The sequence below is a fragment of the Ictidomys tridecemlineatus genome, chromosome 8 (genome assembly GCF_052094955.1).
Source record: "Ictidomys tridecemlineatus isolate mIctTri1 chromosome 8, mIctTri1.hap1, whole genome shotgun sequence".
Taxonomy (NCBI): Eukaryota; Metazoa; Chordata; class Mammalia; order Rodentia; family Sciuridae; genus Ictidomys; species Ictidomys tridecemlineatus.
In genome coordinates this window covers 7411888-7435669 of record NC_135484.1, presented here as the reverse complement: position 1 = coordinate 7435669, position 23782 = coordinate 7411888, and the positions used below count along the sequence as shown (strand labels likewise).

The following is a 23782-nucleotide window of genomic DNA, read 5'->3' as shown; positions in this document are numbered from 1 at the left end:
CTATGGAAAGATGTCTAGATATGGGTTTTAGAGAGATAGGCAGGATACTGTTTGTACCTTTGGTGCAGAGGACATTGGAAGTGGTCTGTGGTACAGGCTACAGCCGTGAGCAACAGGGCAGGTGAGGGAGCTTCAGTTGTGAGTCATTTTTTGAGAGATCTGGCCTGCTGGATTCTCCTGCTTGGCCATCCTTCATCACATTTCTAAATGTTGTCCTGACTTTCTTTAACTGAAGAAGGTGTTGTGTCAGTCATGTGGTCTGAACATGCTCCATGGTGATGAATGAATAGCAGCCAAAAACCGAATCACAGGGAAGAAACACATGTGCAGTACATGCGTGTTCACACACACGCTCATGCATGTTCGCTCATGCACATGTCCACGTATTCATGACATGTCCCTTTCCTGGCCATTCACTCTTCTTTCATTTGTTGTTTATTCACTTAGAAATTCTAATTGAGCAGCTACTGTGTGTGTCTGTGGCTGCACTAAGCAATAAAAATTGGTGAACCAATCTGTTCCCTCTTTTGAGGCCCTGCCCAGTGGGTACCAATGAGCTGAGGGAATGGGTAGGTCCAGGGCAGCATGGGGGTGGTGGGGTGGGCGTAGCGTGGGCTCCCACCTCCACCATCAGGTAGGGAGGACCTTGAGATGGCCAGAGACAGAAAACCCAGTTACATAGACTCTGAAAATTGGCTGATAGAAACACCTGTCGTTCCTGAACAGATGACCTAGTCACACGGGGCTTCCCTGGGTCTCTGTGCAGATTCCCACTTGGCATGGCCTTGACCCAGTGTCTTTAGGTGCTGTTGGCTTTCAGAATCGGTGAAGTGTGAGTTTCACAGTTCTGTATTAGCTCTCACTCCGCTAACCTTGGAACAACTAATTTCCTGAAGTGCTGTTCACTCTCTCCTTTGTTTAGGATATTGGCCGGGTCACAGGCCCTCCGATCCTCAATCCAGTGGCCAATGAAATTTACCTGAATTTTGAAAGCAGCACTCCATGCCTAGCGGACAGGCATTTCAACTACACCTCGCTCATTGCCTTCCACTGCAAGAGAGGCGTTAGCATGGTAGGTGACCTCCGGTCAGTGTAGACGCTTAAGTGTGGGTTGGCGAGTCAGGCTGGATAACTGTGAAGCACGTTTCAGGTCAAAGGGTACGAAACACCTGTCTTGGGTAACGAGCTCAGTGTGCATCTGGGTCTGAGGAAGGAGTGCCTTCATCCTGCGGGGAGGCTTGTTGGAATTCAAAAACTTGTGACCTTTGAGTGTAGAAATGGCACCCGGCATTGGCTACATGTATTTAAGGGTCTTACCTTTTTTTTTTTTTTTTTTTTTTAAACTGACTTCCTCCTTATAGAGAGGTCAGACTTTTGGGCATCATTCTGAACTTAGTCTAAATTCAAAGGTCAGCAAAGAACAAAAGCACAGCTTTGGTGAAATAGTGCGTTTGACTTTAGGAAGTTATTGACCTTTCTGGTGCTTTTTAAGAATAAGACCAATTTCCATTACAATGAGAACTGTTCTGTGATGAAGAGTTTGTGTCTGCCGGTTGGTTCCCTTGAGCCCTCCACCCCAGTGTGAAAGGAGTCAAAACGGGAGGGTCCGGCTCCTGTGTCTCAGTGACTGGGGTGGCTCTGTGGAGGCAGAGCAGGTCCAGCTACTGCTCCCACGGGCAGCTCTTCCTGGGTAGCACGGCCTCAGCCCTGGTCTGTGCCTCTGAGGTCCTTGAGGCTCTGAGAACTTGTCACCCCTTTAATAATGAGTGGACTGAAGCTTCTTACGATCTGTATTTGTCCCATCTATTGTGAAAATTCACACGTCCTGCTACAGAAATATCCATGAGCGTGATCACAGGGTTTGGGGGTTGTGCTGTGTGATGAAATAACTAATCCTGCGTTGCCTCTGAGAATCCTAAACGCCATGGGTCCCCAGGCTCATCTCACCTGAGGGGCGCAGGTGATGGATCATGGTCTCAAGGAAGGTGACCCTGGCATCCTAGCTAGAGCAGGTTTGATGGGAAGGTCACTGTGCTGGATATGGATGTGCTGACAGTGGCAGGAAGTGACCTGGTGGCCCCCGGCACGAGGAAAGTACAGTTGTTGGGGAAACTCCCATCGCTGCCCTGGCTGCTCTGTGCAGGAGTCCCGAGGGTGTGCCTCCCAGCCCTCAGCTGTCCCGTGCAGGAGTCCCGAGGGTGTGCCTCCCAGCCCTCAGCTGTCCCCGTGTAGGAGTCCCGAGGGTGTGCCTCCCAGCCCTCAGCTTTCCCCGTGCAGGAGTCCCGAGGGTGTGCCTCCCAGCCCTCAGCTTTCCCCGTGCAGGAGTCCCGAGGGTGTGCCTCCCAGCCCTCAGCTGTCCCCGTGCAGGAGTCCCGAGGGTGTGTCTCCCAGCCCTCAGCTGTCCCCATGCAGGAGTCCCGAGGGTGTGACACGGGGCTGAGTTGTGCGCCCTCGTGAGCGTGTCTGCTGTGGGTGTCGTCTGCACTGCTCCAAACACTCAGCAGGTGGCAGGTGGACAGAGCCTCTGTCACTCGGCCCTTAGTCCCTCCTTGTCACAGACCCCCTCTTCAGGGAGTCAGATGGTCTCACACAAGCAGATAAGCCCGAACTGTCCTTGGCTTTAAGCTGCCATCAGGGGGATTTGGTGGAATTAGGGGGTGTGATTTAGGAATTCCCACAGCCGCTGCCCCGTGAGAGTGGACATGCTCACTTGATTTTAGAAATGGCATACTCATGCTGAATGTGTCCAGTTTTGGAAAGATTCTGAGTAGACTTTCTTCCCTGTAGTTTCCATCTTTAGTGGAAGTACTTTTCCATTTGAATCATAGGAAAACAGGTTTCTGTGGCAGTGGCTGGTGGAGCTCCCAGCCGCGTCATCTGTTTCTGCTGCTCTAAGGGAAGAATAAACAGGCAGATTCAAAGTACTCGGCCTGTGGGATGTCTGGCCACATGGTGCCTTGCCCCTCCCTGGTCACATGCATCCCCAGCATCTGGACACTCGCCTCTCCTTAGCAGTGGTGATGTTCCCCTCACAGACTTGTCTCTGGATGTTGAAAGACACCCTTTCTCCTATGAACCACGGTGTGGCACGTCCCCCACTCTCCTGTCTCAAAGCAGGGAGTGACAACCTGCAGCTAGCAAGGGTGTTATAGGGCTGTGCGAGCAGTCAGCGGTGCCAGCCTGCACCCCAAGACTGTGTTGGGCCTGCTTGGTGTTCCCTGGGGAGCTGCCCCTATGGGTCACAGGTCCCCATTGATCCCCGCCACTGTGGCTGCAGCCCTGCCCTCCTGGGCACCCGGTAGGCGTTCAGGGAGTGCAGCGTGTGGCTGCCATGCTTGGGCCCTGTGGTCTTTAAGACCTGTGCTCTTCCTGGCCACAGGGAACTCCTAAGCTGATCAGGACCAGCGAGTGTGACTTTGTGTTTGAGTGGGAGACGCCGATCGTCTGTCCGGACGAGGTGAAGACAGAGGGCTGCGCCCTGACGGACGAGCAGTTGCTCTACAGCTTCAACCTTTCCAGCCTCTCCAGGAGCACCTTCAAGGTAAGCAGCTCTTCCACAGCCTGGCCGCCTCTCGTCCCGCCTGCTGGCTCCGCCCTGACAGTGCCTGGCGTGTGCAGCTCCGTGTGGGGCATCCAGGCTCAGTGCGGCAGGAAGGCGGCCGGAGTGTTGGCTAATGGGCACGGCCGGCGCTGAGTTGCAGCTTGTGGGTTGGAGGGTTTCTGAGCTTTACGAGGATCAAATGACCCTGTGAGGCAGGCGATGAGACCCTGTCACAGATGGAGAACAGACGAGGCATCTCGGGACATGCAGGGGACCACACGTCCATGGGGCAGGGTCAGATCTAGCTTGGCTGGCAGAAATCCAGAAGGAACAGCTCTTCGTCAGCCTGGCTTTTCATCATAGAGGCAGCTGTCTTCTGGCCAGTGGTGTGACGTCAGGGAGAACCTGGCAGCTGCCCCCCTGTGAGAAGAACTTGGTGTGGAGCTCCCTGTGCCGGAGACCCCGGCCTGTGTGTCTGCACATCAGCCGTCAGCGAGGTCCCTGTCGCTGCCAGCAGAGCTGCTAGACCTCTTAGCTGAGTCCGTCCAGGGTGTGGTCCAGGCTACAGGGTCGCTCTCGCCTCAGCCTGGCAGCCAGAGAGTGGCTAGCCCTTGTGTCCCTGCTGGAGCCAGTACCCTGGTTCCTGGGACACAGCCTCCGGTGTGCGGCAGGGGGATCCTGGGAGGACGGAGTGGGCGAGGAGAGCACGTGCACGTTTTCATGTGGAGCATCTGCTGGGCTCTGGCTCAGTGTCCCAAGTGAGGGGGTGCCTGCTTCAGAAAGCAGGTTGAGCCTGGGGTCTCATAGGGGCCCCTCTCTTCTGGGCCCAGTTGGGGAGGACAGGTTAGCAGCCACATTGGGCCCCCCCAATCCCGGGGAGAAGCAAGAGAAAGGAAGATGGCCTGGGCCGGAGGGGCGGCACCTTGTGGTGGCCACTCGGAGGTGCCTGGAGAACCCCAGGGCATTACTGGTTGCCCTGCAGGTGGCCCAGGGCCTGGAGAGAAAGTGAATGCACGGTGGCCCTGAGGCACCTGGGTGTAGCTTGTGGCCACCACTGCACAAGCTGCAGTGACGCTTCTAACTTGGAGTCCCAGGTGCTGCCTGCAGCCATAGCCACGTGTGCTGTCTGTCCTTGCAGGTGACGCGAGGGTCGCGCACGTATAGTGTGGGGGTGTGCACCGCGGCAGCTGGCCCGGAACAGGGTGGCTGCAAGGACGGTGGCGTCTGCCTGCTGTCTGGGAGCAAGGGGGCGTCCTTTGGTCGGCTGGCATCCATGCAGCTGGATTACAGGCACCAGGACGAAGCGGTCATTCTGAGTTACGTGAACGGCGACACTTGTCCTCCAGGTAAATTTTAATTTCCTAGTAAGTGTGAGAGTAGACTTAGCAGCGGGAACAGTCCGAGGAGTGAGCTGTAAGCCCCGTGAGTGCTAGAAGCTTGGGCTTGAACTGGACGGGTCACGTGGCTTCCTCGGGCATGAGGGCTCCTGCCACGATGTGCTCGTCCCGTCAGGTGCCCTTCGCGTTTCGGCAGGCGCATCCCGGTTGTCCTGGGTGGCTTGGGCTGATGCTCCCTTAGGTCTTCTTCCCGGGGTGGCCTTGGGTGGCTGCCGTCCCTGAGCCTGGGTCTTTTGTATGTTCTTCTTCATTCCAGAAACCGAGGCGGGCGACCCCTGCGTCTTCCCCTTCACGTTCAACAGGAAGAGCTACGAGGAATGTGTCCTGGAGGGTCGGGCGAGGCTTTGGTGCAGCACCACCGCCGACTACGACCGGGACCGCGAGTGGGGCTTCTGCAGGCAGAGTGAGTGGCGGTGCGGCCTTGGTCCCGCCAGGCTCTGTCCAGCCCAGAGCTGGGTGGACGTGCGGGTGGCCGGGGCATCGTCCTGCCGTGTACATCTCTTTCCCTTCTTGGGACTGTTGCCCACAGGAGACGCTGTAGTTGCTCTGGGTTGAGATGAGCTGGGCCCCTCCCTGGCCTGGGGACTCGTGTCCGCTGCAGTGCTCAGCCCTGGAGGTTGAGATCATGCCCAGCAGAATCACTGCCTGTCATGGGTCAGGGTGGCTGGCGAATTCAGGAGAAGCAAGGGGCTCATGGTGGTCTTTTGTCTGGCTGGCACACACGGGGTTCAGTGGCTGGGGGGGCCGGGGCCTCGGCCGTATTTAGTGCCCTTGCTCCTGTGAAGCCTGGAGCCGCCTGTTGTGATGGGAGTGTCCAGTAAGGGCGAGAGGAGGTCACTGTCAAGATCTGTCGTTCTGGTAAATGTCAGGACACGTTAGGAGCTTAGGTGTAAGATCACGAGGGACACTGTGCTTCTGCTGCTGGCTTTGATGGAACACCAGTTACTCCTGGTCTCTGATGACGCTGAACTTTTAGGAGTGGCAGGTGTTTTATTGCTTGGATATTTTGTTCTCATCACTGCGGAATCAGGTGCTGAAGCTCAGTGAGGACCTGGGTTAGTGCTGTGGGGCTGGCCTGCGGGGCCAGGTCTGCGCAGACTGGGATCTGCATGAGAGAAACAGACAAGGAGTGCCTTAGCTACACCTAGGGGACAGCTCGGTGACGGGGTTGGGAGGAGCTGGGCGAGGGTGAGCTGTGGGTGAGGGACCGCCCTGTGACAGGAGTCAGGAGGAGCCTGGTGAGGGTGGGCTGCACCTGGGGGACAGCCCCGTGACAGGAGAGTCTGGAGGAGCCTGGCGAGGGTGGGGTGGACGCCAGGGACAGCCTGGTGACAGGAGAGTCGGGAGGAGCCTGGCGAGGGCGGGGCTGCATCTGGGGGACAGCCCCGTGACAGGAGAGTCGGGAGGAGCCGGGCCAGGGTGACTGTAGGTGAGGGACAGCCCGGTGACAGGAGAGTCAGGAGGAGCCTGGCGAGGGCGGGGCTGCATCTGGGGGACAGCCCCGTGACAGGAGAGTCGGGAGGAGCCGGGCCAGGGTGACTGGGTGGGGTGAGTGCCCGGGGACAGCCGGACGGGAGAGTCGGAACACGCCTACTGCTCCCTAGCCAACAGCCACCGGACGTCGGCGATCATATTTAAGTGTGACGAAGACGAGGATATCGGGAGGCCGCAGGTCTTCAGTGAAGTCCGCGGGTGTGAGGTGACGTTTGAGTGGAAGACGAAGGTCGTGTGCCCGCCCCGGAAGATGGAGTGCAAGTTCGTTCAGAAGCACAAGACCTACGACCTACGGCTGCTCTCCTCCCTCACCGGGTCCTGGTTCTTCGTCCACGAAGGAGCCTCGTGAGTACCCTCCGCACACAGGTGGGAGCTTAGGGTCCCTCCAGACTGCAAAGTCACGTACGTGTGGTGCTGATGGTGCCTGTCACTGTGGTTGTGCTCCTGGAGGCAGCCCGGAATGTCACCTGTGTCTACCCAGTGGCTGTGCAGTCAGAGGAGCGGAGGTGGGTGAGCGGAGATGACCCCTCAGACCCAGAAGCTGGGCCGGCTGAACAGGTCGGCTTGCCCCTTGCTGGGCGGGCCACCTGCTGCTGAGTGTGGGCGGGGGTGGGCTTTCTCAGTTCTCTGGCAAGAGCTCCCTAGGCTTGGCCTCTGCCGGCTTGGCTCATTGTCCTGACTGTGCCCTGTGGGGCTGCCCCCTGCTCTCCAGGGCCTCACCGCAGGGCAGGCCGGGAGCTGGAGGAGGAAGTAGCATGAAGGATGGTGGGCCACTTGCCAGGATTGGAGCACTGCCCGTGCCCCGCAGGCCCCTCGCTCTGCCCCGTGTTGGTCTGCAGCAGGTGTGGCGTGGGCCACTCCCTTCCTCAGCCCTCCTCAGCTGTGGCTCGTGGGCCTGGAAGAGCTGTGTCCGATCTGCCTCCAGCAAGGAGGTGGAGCCAGGGTGGAGACCTCCCTGCTCACCCCTCCTTTGTCTTGCTGTAGGTACTTCATAAATCTGTGCCAGAGAATATACAAGGGGCCACTGGACTGCTCGGAAAGAGCCAGCATCTGCAAGAAGAGTGCGTCTGGTCAAGTGCAGGTCTTGGGACTCGTCCACACGCAAAGGCTGGATGTCATAGGTGAGGCTCCGAGTCCCCGTCTTGCTTGGTTCCAGGACCTGGACTGGAAGACGGAGCTATCCTGTGGTGGGAGGGTGCAGGACCGTTGCTGGAGCGTCCTGTTGTGATTTCCGTCTCTGAAATGTTGGCAGTTCCTGGAACGTGGAGGTCTGTGCCAGTTTGTATTCCCTGAGACTGCGGGTCCAGTCTGAGTGTCCAGTTCCTCTCAAGGTTGTGTTCCACTCATGGTTCTGTTTCGGAGGGCAGATAGTGGCATGAGGACTTAGTGGAGATAGTTCAGGGTACATTTTAGATGGTTTAATGGCTTCGACAGAGGGTTCATTGTGCAGTTGGTTGCTCAGTTGGTGGTTCTTCCCTGATGGAAGGAGGTGACTGGGTTTGCTAGAGGCATCGCCTGCCTGTGAGGCTGCAGTGGGGTTCTGGGGCTCGGGCTGATGAAGCTACAGGACGACCAAGTGAGCTTGAGGTGTGGGAATGGAGAAAGAGAATTCTGAGGAAATAACTGTAACCTTTGGTAAAAATCAAACCGAGGCTCTGCAGGTTGCAGCCGAGGGAGAAGCCAAATCCCCCGAAATCACCCTCCCTGTGGAGAGTTGGGTTCTATTGCCGCTGTTGCCGCACTGCTCAACAAGGGGCTGTGAGCCAGAGTTTCCAACACAGACCACAGCGTGCTGCCCCCAGCTTCATGTCCCCTCCCGTGAAGTACATTTGTTCCAACCCAGTGCTGCAGTGGGCAAAGGTGTGACTTATGCAGGCCAGCGGGAGAAACAAAGAATGTCCACGTGCTTCTGCCCTAGTGAATGCTTTATTCACTCAAATCCCTTAATACAACTTAACTCTATAGGTTCCTGAGCAGGAAAATGATAATCCTTAATGCTAGGCACTGCAGTACCCATAATCAATTCACAGAAACAATTCCAGATTAACGAGTTTACACAAACAGTTCTGGATTTAATTGATTCTAAGCACTGCAAACATACTTAATCATGCCAGGCTCACGACAGACATTCCCTCTGTGCCGAGTTCAAATGTCAAAAGTCTCAGGGCTTAGGCTTGAAGTCCAGCAGGTGTGCACTCAGACCACGGCAGGCTTCTCCTGGGGCGGAGCTGACGGCCGGCTGACGAGAGGGTCAGCTGAGGAGAGGGTTGTGGGGAGACTCACCAGGGACAAGGTGTGGCTGTAGAGTTTTGAGAGCGGTGAGGAAGATGCAGAGGATCGGCAAACGATGACAAGTGTGGGTTGTCAGTCCAGGTCCTCATCAGGCCCTCAGCATGAAGGCGTCAGTATCTGCTGGCCGAATGTCTCTTCATTTGCTCCATCATTTATACCAAATTTGGGGGCTTTTAACGCCCCCCCCCTTCAGTCCTTGTCAGCTACCACCAGATCTCCCAGTGACATCTTTCCCCCGGGGTTAGAACATCTGGTCCGGTGGTCTCACCCTGATCTTTCGGCCTTTCCCTCTTATTGGGCGAGGACAGCCTGCCAGAGGCTTCACTCTGAGTTTGTCAGGGGGGAAAGTGACTGGTTTGTGCCTGAGGGCCACACTGGAGGGCTCTGTTAGGGGTGCCTGGCAAGCCTGCAGGTTTCAAACTGGAGTTTTAAAATGGGGTTTCTTGGGTTCAGGCCTAAGGCCATCCTCATACCCAGTAACCTCAAAAGTTTGTTTTGTCACCATCTAGAAGTTCAGAGTCCATTTCCATCTAAATTGTATGTGGCCGAGCTCCGGACACAGTCCATCCTGAGGCAAACGACCCTCTGGCTGGAAGCCTGTGGCATCAAAGCAAGTTGTATGTTTACAGAATCTAACACAGAGATGGGCAGAGCATAGCCCTTCTATTACCAAAGGGGTAGCAGGCCCCAACAGGGCAGGGAATGTTACATCTTAAGGCTCCAGCTTGATCTTCCCTCCCTGTGCCCACTCCTGGGCACCCTGGGACCAAGTGGCTGCCAGGTCCAGGAGCAGCCCCCCCCTCAGCCTTGCTGGCTGGTTGCAGCCTCGGGCTCCTCCAGGCCTGTGTGTGTCGGTGGCTCTGCACTCCTGTGGCCTCGAGGCTGCTCGATTCACAGTTCCACCGGGCCTTGTCCTGCTGGGGCCCCTGCGGTGCTCCTGTGTCGGTGTCTGCCTGGGCCCCGAGCTGTCTGGCTCAGCCTTTGGTGTCTAGGTGGAGGCCACTGAGGCCCGTGTGCAGCAGGACTCCACTGGGCTGCACTGGGCTGCCAAGAGTGCAGTGGGATGCAGGGGACACCCCAGGGGTACGGGGCCCAGGCCGTGAAGGCTGAGCTCCTGAGGGCGCCTCTGGACATTTGCCCTCAAGGACTCCTCTTGCCTTGAAGTCCCTGAAATGCCTTTGGGTGTCCTTTCGCCTTGGTGCACACAGCACCGCTTCCTCCCATCCACGGGAATCTGCCCGGCAGGGACGCGTGGCCGGCCTGGTGGACTCTCTGGAACCTGCCTTTCCTTCTCTAGCTGGCCAGGGTGGCAGTTTTCAAAGGTTTTCTTTCTGTTTCTCTCTCAACTCTGCACGTCATTTCCCGCCTCTCCTTGACTGGGACAGCTGGGTGGCCCGTGGCACTGCAGCACCTGGCTGCGCAGTGCTCTGTGCCAGGCGCTCTGGCTCGCTGCTCTCCAGCCCTGCCTTCCTTAAAGCCCTAGGACTCAGCAGTGCTCGAGTGGCTTGCGGCCTGTGACAAGGATGGCCTTGCTCCAAGGGTGGCTTCCTGCTGCCGCACCCCTTGGTGCCCGGCACCTGTCCCTCAGTCCCTGGGGGCAGGGGCTGTGCTGTCCTGCCCCCTGCCTCCCAGTCGCCCAGGGGTTTCCCAGCCTGCTCCTGCACATTCTCCCAGCCTCCCCAGGTCACGGGGCCCAGGTGCGTGAAGGCAGCACCCTGCCCTCAGGACCAGTGTTCTGCCAGTCCATGTGTGCTCTGTCACAGAACACCTGGTTTGGGGTGATTTTTAATAAGCAAGGATTTGTTTCTCACAGTTCTGATAACTGGAAATCTAAGGTCAGGGAGCTGGTATCTGGTGAGGGCCTTCCTGGGACACCATCCCGAGAGGTGGGAGGAAGGGGGAAGGGGCGGAGCTCCTCCTTCCCCGGGACCCCTCTCCCGTGACAACGGCCTAGTCGCCTGTTGAACGCTCCATCTCTTGGCCCTGCCACACTGGGGCTAAGCTTCCAACACACGAGCTTTGGGGTCACGTCCACATAGCAGTTCTCCACTGTGTGGGTGGAGCATAAACCAGGTCTCAGGGAAGACCCGGGTGAAGGCTGTGTGTGTCACCGGGGAGCGTGTGGCGTCTGAACTGTGTGACTCAATCCTGTGCTTGTTCTGTTTCTCTCTCAACTCTGTCTTCACATCGTTTCGCTCACTGGAAATAGAGAACGCCCATTTCCTGGGAATCCTGAGTTTTTCCTTAGAGCAGTGGAAATTTTCTACCAAAATTTTTATTCAGAAACCCAATATTTAAAACAAACTGAACTGGAGCAGCTCTGAATTGGGTGCATGGCTGAGAACTGAGCCATCTCACCTCCCGTCCGCAGTTCGTCCCTGCTGCCTTGGCCTCTGCCTGATGGGAGCCAGGTCATTTCACCCGTGTGCTCCTGTGTGTGGGGGGTCTGTGGCTCTCAGACGTGGCCCTCCGTAAGACGTGCTCCTGCCCTGTGGTGGCGTGTGTCTGCTGAGCCAGGCCAGGCCCTGGCTGCTTGCAGGACAACAGCAGTGGTACTGCTGCAGTGACCTGGCCACAGCACGTGGCTTGGCACTTGGCTCCACGCCACCTAGGATCTCTGCCACTTAAGAGTATAGGCCCCTTTTTCTCTCTGATTCTGGAAGTTGCAAGGCTTATTGATTAATTTTCCCTCTCATGCCACGTTCACAGGTAGAGCTTGACTTGATCCAAAACACCCAGAGTTGCTCTCTGGGTTAGGTTTCTCCCTCTGACCCTTGCTCTGTTGTTGTGAAGAGGCTCAGATGAGGGGCCAGGCAGGAAGGCTCTAGAGTGGCACTGAACTTGTGTGGGTAGCGATGGTCACTACCATTATCTAAGGTCCTGCCTGGGGTTCCCTTAGTGGAGCGCTTGCCCTGCACCCAGATTCCTGAATCACATGGGTTGGGAGAGTGTTTCCATTCTGAGGTGTGATGGAGGCCCACAGGTCAGCATTCCAACACACGGAGCCTGTGAGTGAAGGACGTGAGCTGGAGGCCAGGTCTGTGGCCGTGGTGATGGTGGCGCAGGCCAGGCGGCCGCCCTGCATGGTGGTGCTGAGAGCAGGTGGATAACCCTCCGCGGAGCTGCACACGTGTTTTGTTCTTGCCCTGAAAGTAGGTGTGGTCTCTGACATTGAGGCTTTTCCAGTGCACTCAACTCATGTCAGTCATTTTCCTGTTTCAGATGACAAAGTTGTTGTCACTTACTCAAAAGGCTATCGCTGTGGTGACAATAAGACTGCGTCCTCTGTGATAGAGCTGACCTGTGCGAAGACAGTGGGCAGGCCTGCATTCAAGAGGTGAGGAGAGGGGCTCGGCGGGATCGCAGAGAGCTCTCTGGTTTCCATGTGGGGCTTTGGCACACACACTGGGGCCAGAGGGTTCGGGTTGTCAGTGTGGGGAGGGGCTGGCTCTTGAGACTTGGGGCCAAGGGGCCAGGGCTGCCCTCCATGGGAGGGAGTCCCAGGTGGAATGCTGACACACAGTCACAGACCAGTGCGATTTCTCTGGCCTCACTGTCCTTAGAAAATATGCTCCTGCTCTGGGTTTATTGCTGTGTGAGCCAGCGGAGCAGTATGTAACTGGCCACTGTCTTTAAATGTCAGAGTAGAACCAACGGGCCTTGATGGTACCACTCAGCTGCTCAAGCAGTGGGACCAGCAAGCACCTGGGGTGTTCTTAGACAGAATTCCCAGGAAGCAGTGTGTGGTGCTAGGAGTTTGGCCAACAGGGGGAGCAAGTGAGCTGCTGTCTGGGAAGAAGCCTGTAACTTCTGGAATCTGGGCTTGGAAAAGGGGAGTCCCAGACACTGTGGAAGGACTGCTCTTTTTTGGTAGAGGGGACTGCCCCCAGGGCTCTTAACTGAGCTACATCCCCAGTCCTTTTATTTTTTGAGACAGGGTCTTGCTAAGTTGCTGAGAGCCTCGCTAAGTACTAAGGTCCATCTTGAACTTGGGATCCTCCTGCCTCAGCCTCATGAATACCTGGGGTACAGATATGCACCTCTGTACCCAGCATCAGAGGACTTTTCAATATGTAAATCTGAGAAGTTTGTGAATTAGAAATTCTAAAGTCTAGGAGCAGATTTTAAATGTTGAACAGGGTCTAAATTTTGAAGCCTTTGTATGGAATGAGTACCTGAGTTTCACATTACTACTGATAGGCTGTGTGGTCATCCTCCTCATTGTGGTGCTGGGAAAAGGTGAATCAACAACCTTCCTGGCCCGTTCTGACCCCAGGACTGCTCAGTGTGGGGCCAGCAGGTGTCCTGGGAGGCCCAGCTGCAGTCAGGAGCCTGGGGCCCAGGGCTCCTTCAGGGCCTCTGCAGGTTTCTGGTAGTTGTTTGCGTGTCTGGCCAGAGGGTGACCGGCGTTGGTTTTCTCCCTCTAGGTTTGATATCGATAGCTGCACCTACTACTTCCGCTGGGACTCGCGGGCTGCCTGCGCTGTGAGGCCACAGGAGGTGCAGATGGTGAACGGGACCCTCACCAACCCTGTGAATGGCAAGAGCTTCAGCCTTGGGGATATTTATTTTAAGTAAGTGAATCCTTTCTCTTCTGAGCATTAAAATGTACTCGAGCGTAAGCCAGCAAGCAGTTTCCTACCTAACAGGAGCCCTGTAAGATAAATAGGTCTCTGTGTCTTAGTTACGGTTGCTGAAGCAGCCATCATATTTTGCTTAAACCAAAGGAAAGCATTACTCAACTATTAAGGTTTAGCGCCAAAGATGGTAAATTCTCATGAGTGTAAAAATAAGGTCCCCCTCCTTCCTCACTTCCTGGGAAGCCTGGGGTCAAAGCCAAAGCCCTCTGGAAGCATGGCTGAGCAGGACTCTTCTGGGCTTATCAGTATGTGGGGATGGAGGTCTGTTCAGCAGTGTCCCTGGGCTGCCGTGGGGTGCACTGGCCCTGGTGACCAGCCATGCCCACTGGCTGTACAGGGCAGCGTGAAGTGTGTGTGGCACTGGAGGTGGCATTGGAGAAGTGGCTCCTGCCAGAGTGTGGACCCAGCGGGGCAGGACAGTGAGATGGCAGATGGAAGTGGGTGCCCTAGTGGTTGTGGGGTCACGGAATTGCTGCCCTGGTTTGGAACAAGGAGACAGGAGGCATCCTGGACCCTGCAGCTCCTCTGGGGACTGGGGATCGTGTGGTCATGTTTAAGCATCCTCCCTGAGGGACTTCTGAGTCACTGTGTGTCTTCGCAGGTTGTTCAGTGCCTCCGGGGACATGAGAACCAACGGGGACAACTACCTGTATGAGATCCAGCTCTCGTCCATCACCAGCTCCACTAACCCCGCGTGCTCCGGAGCCAACATCTGCCAGGTCAAGCCCAACGACGAGCACTTCAGTAGGAAAGTGGGCACCTCCGACAGAACCAAGTACTACGTGCAAGGTACCGCTGCGCTCCCGTCTGGCTCCATGCCAACGCATCCCGAAACCGCCTCCATGGGAGCATCAGATCAGGTTAAGATAGAAACCTGGCGGGTGCTGCGTCTCCACAGCAGGTCCCAGGGTGCCGCAGGACCCGAGCGTCCTGTGTGGGTGGAGCTCGGCTCAGCTCACCAGTGGGAACCAGGGCGTCGCCTTTGACTTGGTCTAGGCCTGGCACTGACTTCTTCAGTAATACGAGGACGTTAGAGGGGAGCGGGAGGCCGCACATCACACCAGGAGCATCCCAGGGAACGGCGGGAGGGCCCGCCAGCCTGAGCGTGAGAATGAGTGTGAGGAGAGGCCTTGTCCTGGCTGATCACGGGAGTGTTCTGGAGGGCAGTGTGTGTTTCACTCTATACCTTTTATGTTTGACTTTTGAGCCCTCTGGATGTCTTAACTTTCAAAGTATGTTGGAAAGCCCAGCCTGCTCTGGGGTAGGGCTGAGAGAGCCCTGCCAGGGGGAGGCCGCCTGCCCGGAGGGTCCTAGAGGAAGCACCTGTCCAGTGCCCCAGAGCTGAGCATGTTGCTGGTGCAGTGCATAACCCGGGCGCCCTAGATGGCCGGGCGAGACTGGCACTGGTTACAGAGTGTGACAGGCCTCGGGCATCAGGAGCCCTGCCTTGTGTCTGCTCGCACAGCTGCAGTCCCTGGGGAAAGGGAGGGGTGCACAGGCTGCTGTGTGGGCTGGTGCTCAGCCAGCTCCGCCGTCCCTCATCATCCCACAGGTAGAGTGAACGCCTCCTTCTGCTTTCTTACACTTCAGTGACTCCTCCAGTAATTTGGGGTCACATGTGAAGGTCACCCTGCCTGGGTGTGCCTCTTGCTGTCCCACATCCTCGGCCTAGGAAGAGCCGAGTTCATGTTGGTGGCCAGCTGTGGGATTGCATTGTAAGCCTTCAAGATGCCCCCGTAGGCAGAGGAGGAGAGGCCCAGCCCCCTTCCTGTTTGGCTCAGAGGACCTCCATCCTGCAGGCCTCTGGTCCCCCAGCTCATGGCTCAGCCATCTGTCCTCCATGAGCTCCGTGTCCTTCTGAAGCCTGGTGGCCTGATCTGTGCAGCTCCTTTGTTCCTCCTGCCAGAGCCACCCCCATGCCGCCTCCTCAGGAAGCCGCCCTTCACGAGCCAGGGTTCCCGCCTCGTGGTGGGTCTGGGGGAGTGCTGTGCTGGTGAGGAGTGCAGCCCCTCGCTCCCCACAGGGTCTGCTCTGGAATCCCAGCCCTCGGGGTTCTGTGTGCCGCGTGCTGTGTGCTGACACAGTCCCTTTCAGACTCCTCAGTGTTCCCCTTTCCTGCACCACAAAGTGGCCAGTGAATGAGTGAAATCTGCTCATTCACCGCAGCGGGAAAGGGAGCCCGCGGAGCCCTGTCCTGTCTGGTTGGACAGGCAGGACCATCTGCTCAGTTCCTGCTTCACCACCCTGCGTGGGGACACGGGACTCTTCCCCAACTGGCCGTGCGCCAGGGCACCCGTCTGTGGACCCGCACACCAGCCACAGGTTCCCCTTGTGCTGACACCACTGGCCAGCTCAGCAGCCCCCAGACCTGCCCTCCCATTCTGTAATTTGACACAAGAGCTCACAGCACTCACTGGGCACATTGGCCTCGTGCTCACGGCGTTCAGCAGAACCACAAGGGTGGCAGGCAGGCCACCATGAGAAGACCCCACAGGCAGCATCCAGCCCACGGGGTCAGAGGCCTGGGCCTTTGCTGTGATCCCCACACTAACTAACGCGTGGCACCCTGGTATCCAGAACCTCTGTGGGGCTCCTGTGAGTAGTCATGGTTGATTGGTTGTTCTCAGTCACCAGGTGGACAGGTGGGGCCTGACCAGTCCCACTCCAGACCCTGCCGTTAGCCAAGGCTGGAGGCCAGACCTCTTCAGGGGGAGGTAAAATCTTTAGTGCATGCTCATTGTTGAGGACAGGAGCTCTGTGAATCTGCAGCAGGTGACTTTTTGTTGTTTGGTTTTTAAGCTCTGAAGGCAGAGTGCTTGTGGGTGGGACAGTTGATGACATATCTTGACCTGTGATTAGGAGTCTGTGTCAGCTTTTTGCAGACAGTGAAGTGTCAACTCAGTCCCTTACTGAGAGGCCGATGGTGACAGTGCCCTTCCCCTGACAGATGGTGATCTGGATGTGGTGTTTGCCTCTTCCTCCAAGTGCGGGAAGGATAAGACGAAGTCCGTCTCCTCCACCATCTTCTTCCACTGCGACCCTCTGGTGAAGGATGGGATCCCAGAGTTCAGCCACGAGACCGCCGACTGCCAGTACCTCTTCTCCTGGTACACCTCGGCCGTGTGTCCTCTGGGGTAAGTGGCGTCCTGGGTGCTCCACCCCTCTCTGCTCAGTGTGCGGCTCCGGGGGGAGTCTGAGCTGTTCCCCCGTGCAGAGTACTCAGACACGCACACAGAGTGGAGGAGGACAGACCTCCCGCAGCCAGCGCCCTGCTGCAGTGGTCAGGAGCGGGAGGCGCCTCTGCATGTCCTTCTCATGACCCACAGCTGGCACCTCTGCCCAGGACCTCCTGTAATAATGGATGGTCTCCTCTTGGTTCCCTCTCTTCCTGCCTTCCCCGGCCACCATCCCCTAAGCCTTCTTTCCTCTGTCCTGTGACCTTGAGGACAAGAGGAAGACGAACCCTCAGCATGTCATGACCTGAGAAGGGTGCCCCTGCCATCAGGCAGCAGTGGCAGGGGTGACGGGGGACTTCTGGTCCCCCTTCTTAGCTCCTGTTGTTTCATTTTCACTTTCCGTGGGGACTAGCTCAGCAGAAGAGGCTTTTTCCTAATTTGTCCCAGGCACATGGACACAAGGTCTCTTGTCTGCAGCATCACAGAGGGGTCTCGGGGCTGAGGTTTCACTCGTGACACTTGAGCTTGTGAATATGTGTGGTGTTTGGGTGAGGTCATGGCAAATACAAGGGTTAAAACTAGAAGTTCTAGAAAAACATTGAAATTTAAACATGGGCTTGCGGCACTGTTGGTGGAGGCAGAGATGCGGTGAACTGTGTTGCCCCGCCCTCTGCATGGAGGAGTCCAGCCCAGGCCCGGGCCTCAGTCAGGCCTGCTGAGACTGGCAGATGGGGGCACGCCCCGAGGGCACAGTCCAGGGCTTCAGGGATCCATGTCAGAGCCAGAGAGGAGCTTCCACGGGAGGCCCCTTTTCACGATGTCGGGATGTCGGGCCCTCCCTGGAGTTGCTTAAGCCCCTTAACAGGTTGGTAACGCGGTGAACGCTGGGGAGGGAAAGCATGAAGTACCCACAGCAGGCACACTGCCCGCTGGAGGGCATGGTGGCTGTGACCGCCACGTGGCGGTCAGGCAGAGCAGTGTCTGCGTGGCTCCCCCGCCGTCTTCCCTCACATTTTATCCAAGTATGGTTGTACCTTTTCTTTTTTAATAAATATTTTTAGCTATAGATGAATACAATATCTTTATGTGGTGCTGAGAATCGAACCCAGTGCCTTGCACATGCTAGGCAAGCGCTCTACCACTGAGCCACAACCCCAGCCGAATTATAGTTGCCCCTTTTAAAATCAGATATAAATGTGGAAGACGGGTAGCAGTTGTCCCAACGAGGGCCCTTAGTTCTGTCAGCTGTTTCCTGGGCACTCACCTCCGTGTTCCTAAGGAGTGTGTTTAGGCCTCGTTGACCTCCTGCAAGGCCAGGTGCAGTCAGCTTTCTCACAGCTTTCTCTCTCTCTCCCCTGCCTTCCCCAAACGGCTCTTCACAGTTTTGCAGTAATCAGTGCAGATGTATTTATGCTTTTACAACATTAAAAAAAGAACTCTTCCATAAAGTTAAAAACCTGCATCTGCAGATGGAGGGGCCCACCACTTGCCCCGCACAGGTGCAGCAGCCACAGAGAGGCCCACGGCTGGGAAGTGCCACACCAGTGCGTGTGAGAAAGACTGGAAGCTGCAGGGAAGCTCATTTACTGGATTTGAGAACAGTTTTTTAAAAATATTTAATTTTGGGTTACAGTTGGACACAGTACCTTTATTTTATTTATTTTTATGTGGTGCTGAGGATCGAACCCAAGGCCTCGCTAAGCAAGTGCTCTACTGCTGAGCCCCAGCCCAGCCCGGATTAAAGAACAATTTAAGAAGGATTATGATATTGGACAACAATATCAGTGAGCTGTATGTAAGCAATAGTTTCTTGTTAGTTGGAGGTCCAGTTTTGGACTTTTTATCCTGGTATGTATGTCAGTACTTCAGAAATAACCAACACAGTAATAGAAATAAGCACATAACCTCAAACAGTAGAGAAGAAAAGGTGCAATAAAGAAACTAAAGTCTCTGCAGGAAGACAAAAACGGGAGCAAAACAGAAAATCAGAGACAAGAAGAAATGACCTAAGGTGGTGGGAATAGTTGTCAGGTCAGTCATGGTGGTGATGCCCACAGGCTGACCTTCTCTTACAAGACACATGGTGGTGGGGAGGGGGGGGCTCTTAAGAGCAGCTGAATTTGCAGGGAGTGCAGGAGGCCTGAAAGACCAGAGGTCAAAAGCTAAGAAAACAGACCAGGCAAACCACAGTAGGAAGGGAGGCTAGACCAGTGGAGAGGGAGGACTGCCGATTTTGCAAGGGCCAGCTCCCTGCAGATACAGGAGAGCTGAACTCAGCCCACCTGGGCCAGGAAAACAGAAACCCACAGAACCACACTTGGGCTGAGGCCTCCTTTACTGGTGTTTGCTGGGTCAAGTTCACAAAAAGTAACACCTTGAAAAGACGGGGGTGAGAGTGAAAAGGCTGGGTTGAGCAGGCAGACAGAGAACCCTGTTCCCAGCCGCCGGGAGGCACATTGTCCAGCTCAGCCTCACTTAGCAAACTGTCACAGATCAACCACGGAGGGGCGGGTCCCTGAGTGGCTACATACGGACTCTGTACAGACTCAATACCTGACCCAGCTAAGTCGGGAACCAAGGCAGCCGATAACCAGGAAGTGAGTACAGCTGGGAACAGACCCCCTCCCCCCGCCCAGCGTGAGGAAGACCTTGACACAGCCTGAGGACCCTGGGTGATGGACCTGGGCTGGGCCGTCCCGGGCTCCTGAGCAGCTGCACTGGTTTGGCTGCTCTGCTTCCGGCCTTGAGGGGAGAGGCCTTTGGGGCTGAGACCACTATCCACGCAGTGCATTCCCCCTGAGCAGAGGCCAGTGGGTAGGGCCCGGGGCCTAGTCACTCAGAAAGCCAGTCCCTCCTGCTCTTCCTTGCCTTTGTGGTGCTGTACGAGGCCGCTCGGGGAGGCTGAGCTTCTGAGCCTGGTGGCTCAGCCATCGCTTGGTTGCTCTCAGTTATTTCGGAGCCAAACTTGTGACGGTTAAGTCAGTTTCTGAAGGAGCAGCCGTACTGTGGGCAGCTGTCCTGCGATGTGTGGTCAGGTACCTCCATCACCGGGGAGGACCAGGACCCTGTTCTGCCGTTCTGTGTCTGCATATGGTGACCCTGAGTGACGGGAAGCTGGCAGATGAGCAGCTCAAGGCCTAACCCGCTGTCCCAGAGCAGAAGGGGAGTTAGCCAGGCGTCCCCCACCCCACACTGCTTCCAACTCTTCATGTCATGAAAGCGCGCCGATGTCCCTGCCGGTCTGAATGTCGGAGCGTGGGGTTGGTGGAAGGCGTGGGGTGCTTCACGCGTGCTCCTCCAGGTGGGCGGGGCTTGAGAGGCCACTGCCTGGCGTCCGTGGCCAGCTTCTTCCAGGTTCTTCCCACCCAGTTTCTGTTGGTGTTTTTTGTGTCCACTGGATCCGCTTTCACTGGCCGGGTAGAGACTGGCGTCTGTCCAGCCAGGGCTGGCTCCTTCCTGGGAACCCTTCAGGGCTGCTGTGGCGGCTGCACCATCGAGTGACTTTGTGTTCCTAACTTGTGACATCCTCCAGGGTGGGCTTTGACGGCGAGAGTGCTGGACCCGACGGGCAGGGGCACAAGGGGCTCTCGGAGCGGAGCCAGGCCGTTGGGGCGGTCCTCAGTCTGCTCCTGGTGGCGCTCATCGGCTGCCTGCTGGCCCTGCTGCTTCACAAGAAGGAGAGGCGGTAAGGAGTGCGTCCTGACGGGGCGGCGGGGGCCGGGGGCGGTTCAGAGTCAGGGCTCGGGAGTCCCACAGCATCAGCGCCTCCTTGTCCTTGGTTCAGAGCTCCGTGGAACTCTGAGCAGGCTCCACAGTGGTGCTAAATGTCTGCGCACCGCGACACCAGCGTGTGGTCGCCCAGCGCTGTGGCACCATTCTCAGGCATGGCTCACCCGTGTCGTACACCTTGGCTCCCGGCCCGGTCCATGCAGAGCCAGGACACTGAGCTCCTGATGTGCCCGTCCCCTCCCAACAAAGGGAGAAGTGGTTGGGTGGGTCTCCAGTTCAGGAGCCGGGCTCCGAGGCGCGACAGTGTGAGCTGGCCTCTGGGTACTCCCAGCACCTACCTCTCATCCTGCAGCCCTGGGGCGCAGCAAAGTGGTCTGGTGTAGTCACACATGAAAAATTAGAAACGAGATGTGAGTGACACGTTGTAGAACTGTGACCACTGAGAGGTGAAGCAGGACCTGAGCCCTGCTCTGTCTCCCTCCCAAGCCTGTGTTCTTCCCATGAACCGTGAACATCATCCGGTTACAGGCTGGCTGTCATCATTGGTGGTCACTCAGAATGCCATGCCCTGAGGGTGATATGTGCTGGGCATGTAGCCTTGTGACCCAGTCCTCAGCAGCTGCAGATGCTGGGCAGGCGGGCTGTGGTGGGTGTGGAGGGGGCTTGTTCTACCCAGGACCAATGATGGTCTCCATTTTCAACAGGGAAACCGTGATTAACAAGCTAAGCAATTGCTGTCGAAGAAGCTCAAATGTGTCCTACAAATACTCAAAGGTACTCGTCAGCTGAGCCTCTGGGGCCTGCTTGCCCGCTCGTCAGTCAGTGCCCATGGTCAGCACCAGGGTGTGTGCTGCCCGGAAGACCACGCGGTGGGGGAGGAGGCTTGTCCTTCACTCAGCCCTCACCCAGCACCCTTGCTGGCTGTCCCCTCAAGTCTGTCCTGCAGGGGGGCAGCGGTTTTCTTAGGAGTGCTCGGTGCTTGGGCTGTCTGTGTTGGGGCTGTTCTTAAGACGCTGTGGTGGTGGAAATGGTAACTCCCAGAAGAGGCCCACCTAGGCTAGTACTACGTCCGGCTCCCCCTGCGCTTTGCATTGCCAGATCGCCTGTAAAACCAGACTCTGCAGAGTCCTCCCTGTGGCTCTCCACACACCACGTGTCCCCACCCTGCCACCGTCGGCCCCTTGCCATCCAGCACTGCTGAGGGGGTGGGTCTGCACAGCGCTCCTCACGCTCCTGCAGCCCTTGGCGTGGCCTGCTCTTACTGTGAGCGGCAGTTGTCCCCAGCCCTGCGGGGCCTGGGACCTGGAGGCCCAGGTGGGGACAGGGACAGTGATGGGCAGGTGTTCACTCTCTCCCTGGCTCCTGCAGCAGGGTGGCCCCTGCTGTGGGGAGGACGTGCCAGCAGAACAGCAGAGGGGAGAAGGGTGTCCGCTGGGGCTCACGTGCCCTCTGCTCTTGCTTCCTGGCAGGTGAACAAAGAGGAGGAGACAGACGAGAACGAGACGGAGTGGCTGATGGAAGAGATCCAGCTGCCGGCCCCCAGGCTGGGCAGAGAGGGGCAGGAAAACGGCCACATCACCACCAAGTCCGTGAAAGCGGAGGCCCTCACTTCCCTGCACGGGGACGACCAGGACAGTGAGGATGAGGTCCTGACCATCCCAGAGGTGAAAGTTCACTCAGGCCGAGGAGCCGGGGCCGAGAGCTCACAGCCCGCGAGGAACGCACAGCGGAGGGCCCTTCGGGAGAGGGAGGACGATCGGGTGGGGCTGGTCCAAGGCGAGAAGGCCAGAAAAGGGAAGCCCAGGCCCGGACAGCAGAAGACGGGGACCTCAGCCATGCTGGCGTCCTTCCACGACGACAGTGACGAGGACCTCTTACACATCTAACTCCGTGGTGCCTACAGGAGCGCGTGGAGCCGTGGCACAGCCAAGCACCTCCAACCAAATAAGACTTCTACTCGATGCTTCTATAGTTTGCCTTTAACAAAAACTGCTCCAAAGGGAAGAGTTTTTGTGACGGGGGAGGGTGAAGGAGGCCGCACCACTCCTTCCTGCTGGTTTACAGGCCTCGGGACAGGCCTGCTCGAGTAGCCGGCGGGCGGTACCTCGTCCTTCCCACGCTCCGCCGCTCAGCGCTGCGCCAGTGCATCCGGAGCAGCGGCCGCGTGGAGGGAGACCCTTGCTGCTTCAGACCCGTAGGGTATCTGACCATTACTTAGCATCTTAATTCTCTCCCCCTATTTATTGACTTCGACAATTACTCAGGTTTGCAAAAACGTGAAAACAGCTCCGTTTCTTCCTGCCGGCAGGGTGGGGTCCACGGCGAGGGGGCGGCTGTGCGGGCGGACTTGGGGGGCTCCAGCGGGCCGGGCCGGCAGCGTGTGCAGAGCTGGCGAGTGAGCGCCGTTCTGTCTCTTCCTTTCTGCTTCCGTTTCTCGAGGGCACACAGGGTGCACAGGGTCCCCGAGTGCCTGGGTTTGGGGGTTCGCCTGCTCTATGCCTGTGGCTCTCTGCAGGACACCTTCAACCCCAGGTGGCCGCAGCACATTCGTCAGTATTGCTTCCGCTGGCTGGCGAGCTCCGCAGCCCACCCAAAGATTGGCGTTGTTCTTTTGTCTTTCTGTGCCTGTGAGTGGAGTTGAGGTATCAGAGGAAGGAACTTCTCTCCAGGTTTGGGCTGTAGGTCTCATCTCTTCAGAGTCTCATGATACACCACCTTTACTGTGCTTATTTTTTTAAGAAAAAAAAAAGCGGTTATCAACCATTCGACCTATAAGAAGCCTTAATATGCACAGTGTGTGACTTACAGAAATCATGTGAGACTGTGGGCCAGCATCTCACCCCGCGCTGTGCTTGGATCCGGCTCCTGGAGCCAAGGCCGGGGCACCCAGCGCTGCAGGATGGAAGGGCGGCCGGTGTTCCTCCTCTGCTGTGGACTCCTTTCTCAAAGTGTTCAATGAATGACTTTTCTCGAATTGTAGAATTGTACATAGACTCAGTGGTATTCATATACTGAAAAGCAAACCACCCTACAGAATTTCTTGGTTTGTGCCCAGTTTGGCTGGCTTGTTTGATTTCAACATGAGTGTATTTTTTAAAATTGATTTTTCTCTCTTTTTTTTTTCCCAATCAACTTTACTGTAAAATACAGTATTCAGCAATTTCAATAAAAGATAAATTATTAATTGGGCGCTCTCGCTTTTTTCCTCCTTGGTAGTGAAGAACTTGCTGAGCTAGTGGCCAGTCTGGCCTTCTGTTCAGAACATGTTTGCATTTGGGTGTTAACTTCAGTGTCCTGTTGAGCAGCGCTGAAGTTTCCCTCCGTGTGTTCCCCGTTGCTTGTTCCTTTGGTTCCCGTGTGCCTTCTCTCAGCTTTATCCAGATCTAATGTCCCCATTCTTTCTAGTGGAACTTAGTCTCTTGTTGACCAAAACAAGGACTGCGGTCATTTTACAGTTCTACAATAAAGCATCTTGGTATACGGCCCTACCTACCGTGGGAGTGTTCCTCCTGA

The 23782-nt window shown here is 56.6% G+C and overlaps 1 protein-coding gene across 1 annotated transcript in view; it reads left to right on the top strand.

The window, feature by feature from the left end:
* Positions 1–23453, top strand: part of Igf2r (insulin like growth factor 2 receptor) — a 94533-nt gene extending 71080 nt beyond the window's left edge. The window contains exons 36-48 of the mRNA XM_078018796.1: positions 923–1072; positions 3380–3541; positions 4680–4887; positions 5195–5341; positions 6543–6777; positions 7417–7553; positions 11947–12061; positions 13152–13298; positions 13966–14153; positions 16312–16498; positions 20073–20225; positions 20974–21043; positions 21739–23453. Coding sequence (XP_077874922.1) covers positions 923–1072; positions 3380–3541; positions 4680–4887; positions 5195–5341; positions 6543–6777; positions 7417–7553; positions 11947–12061; positions 13152–13298; positions 13966–14153; positions 16312–16498; positions 20073–20225; positions 20974–21043; positions 21739–22155 — 2316 coding nt within the window. The 3' untranslated portion in view covers positions 22156–23453. The remainder of the gene's footprint in view (positions 1–922; positions 1073–3379; positions 3542–4679; positions 4888–5194; positions 5342–6542; positions 6778–7416; positions 7554–11946; positions 12062–13151; positions 13299–13965; positions 14154–16311; positions 16499–20072; positions 20226–20973; positions 21044–21738) is intronic.
* The last annotated feature ends 329 nt before the right edge of the window (positions 23454–23782 follow it).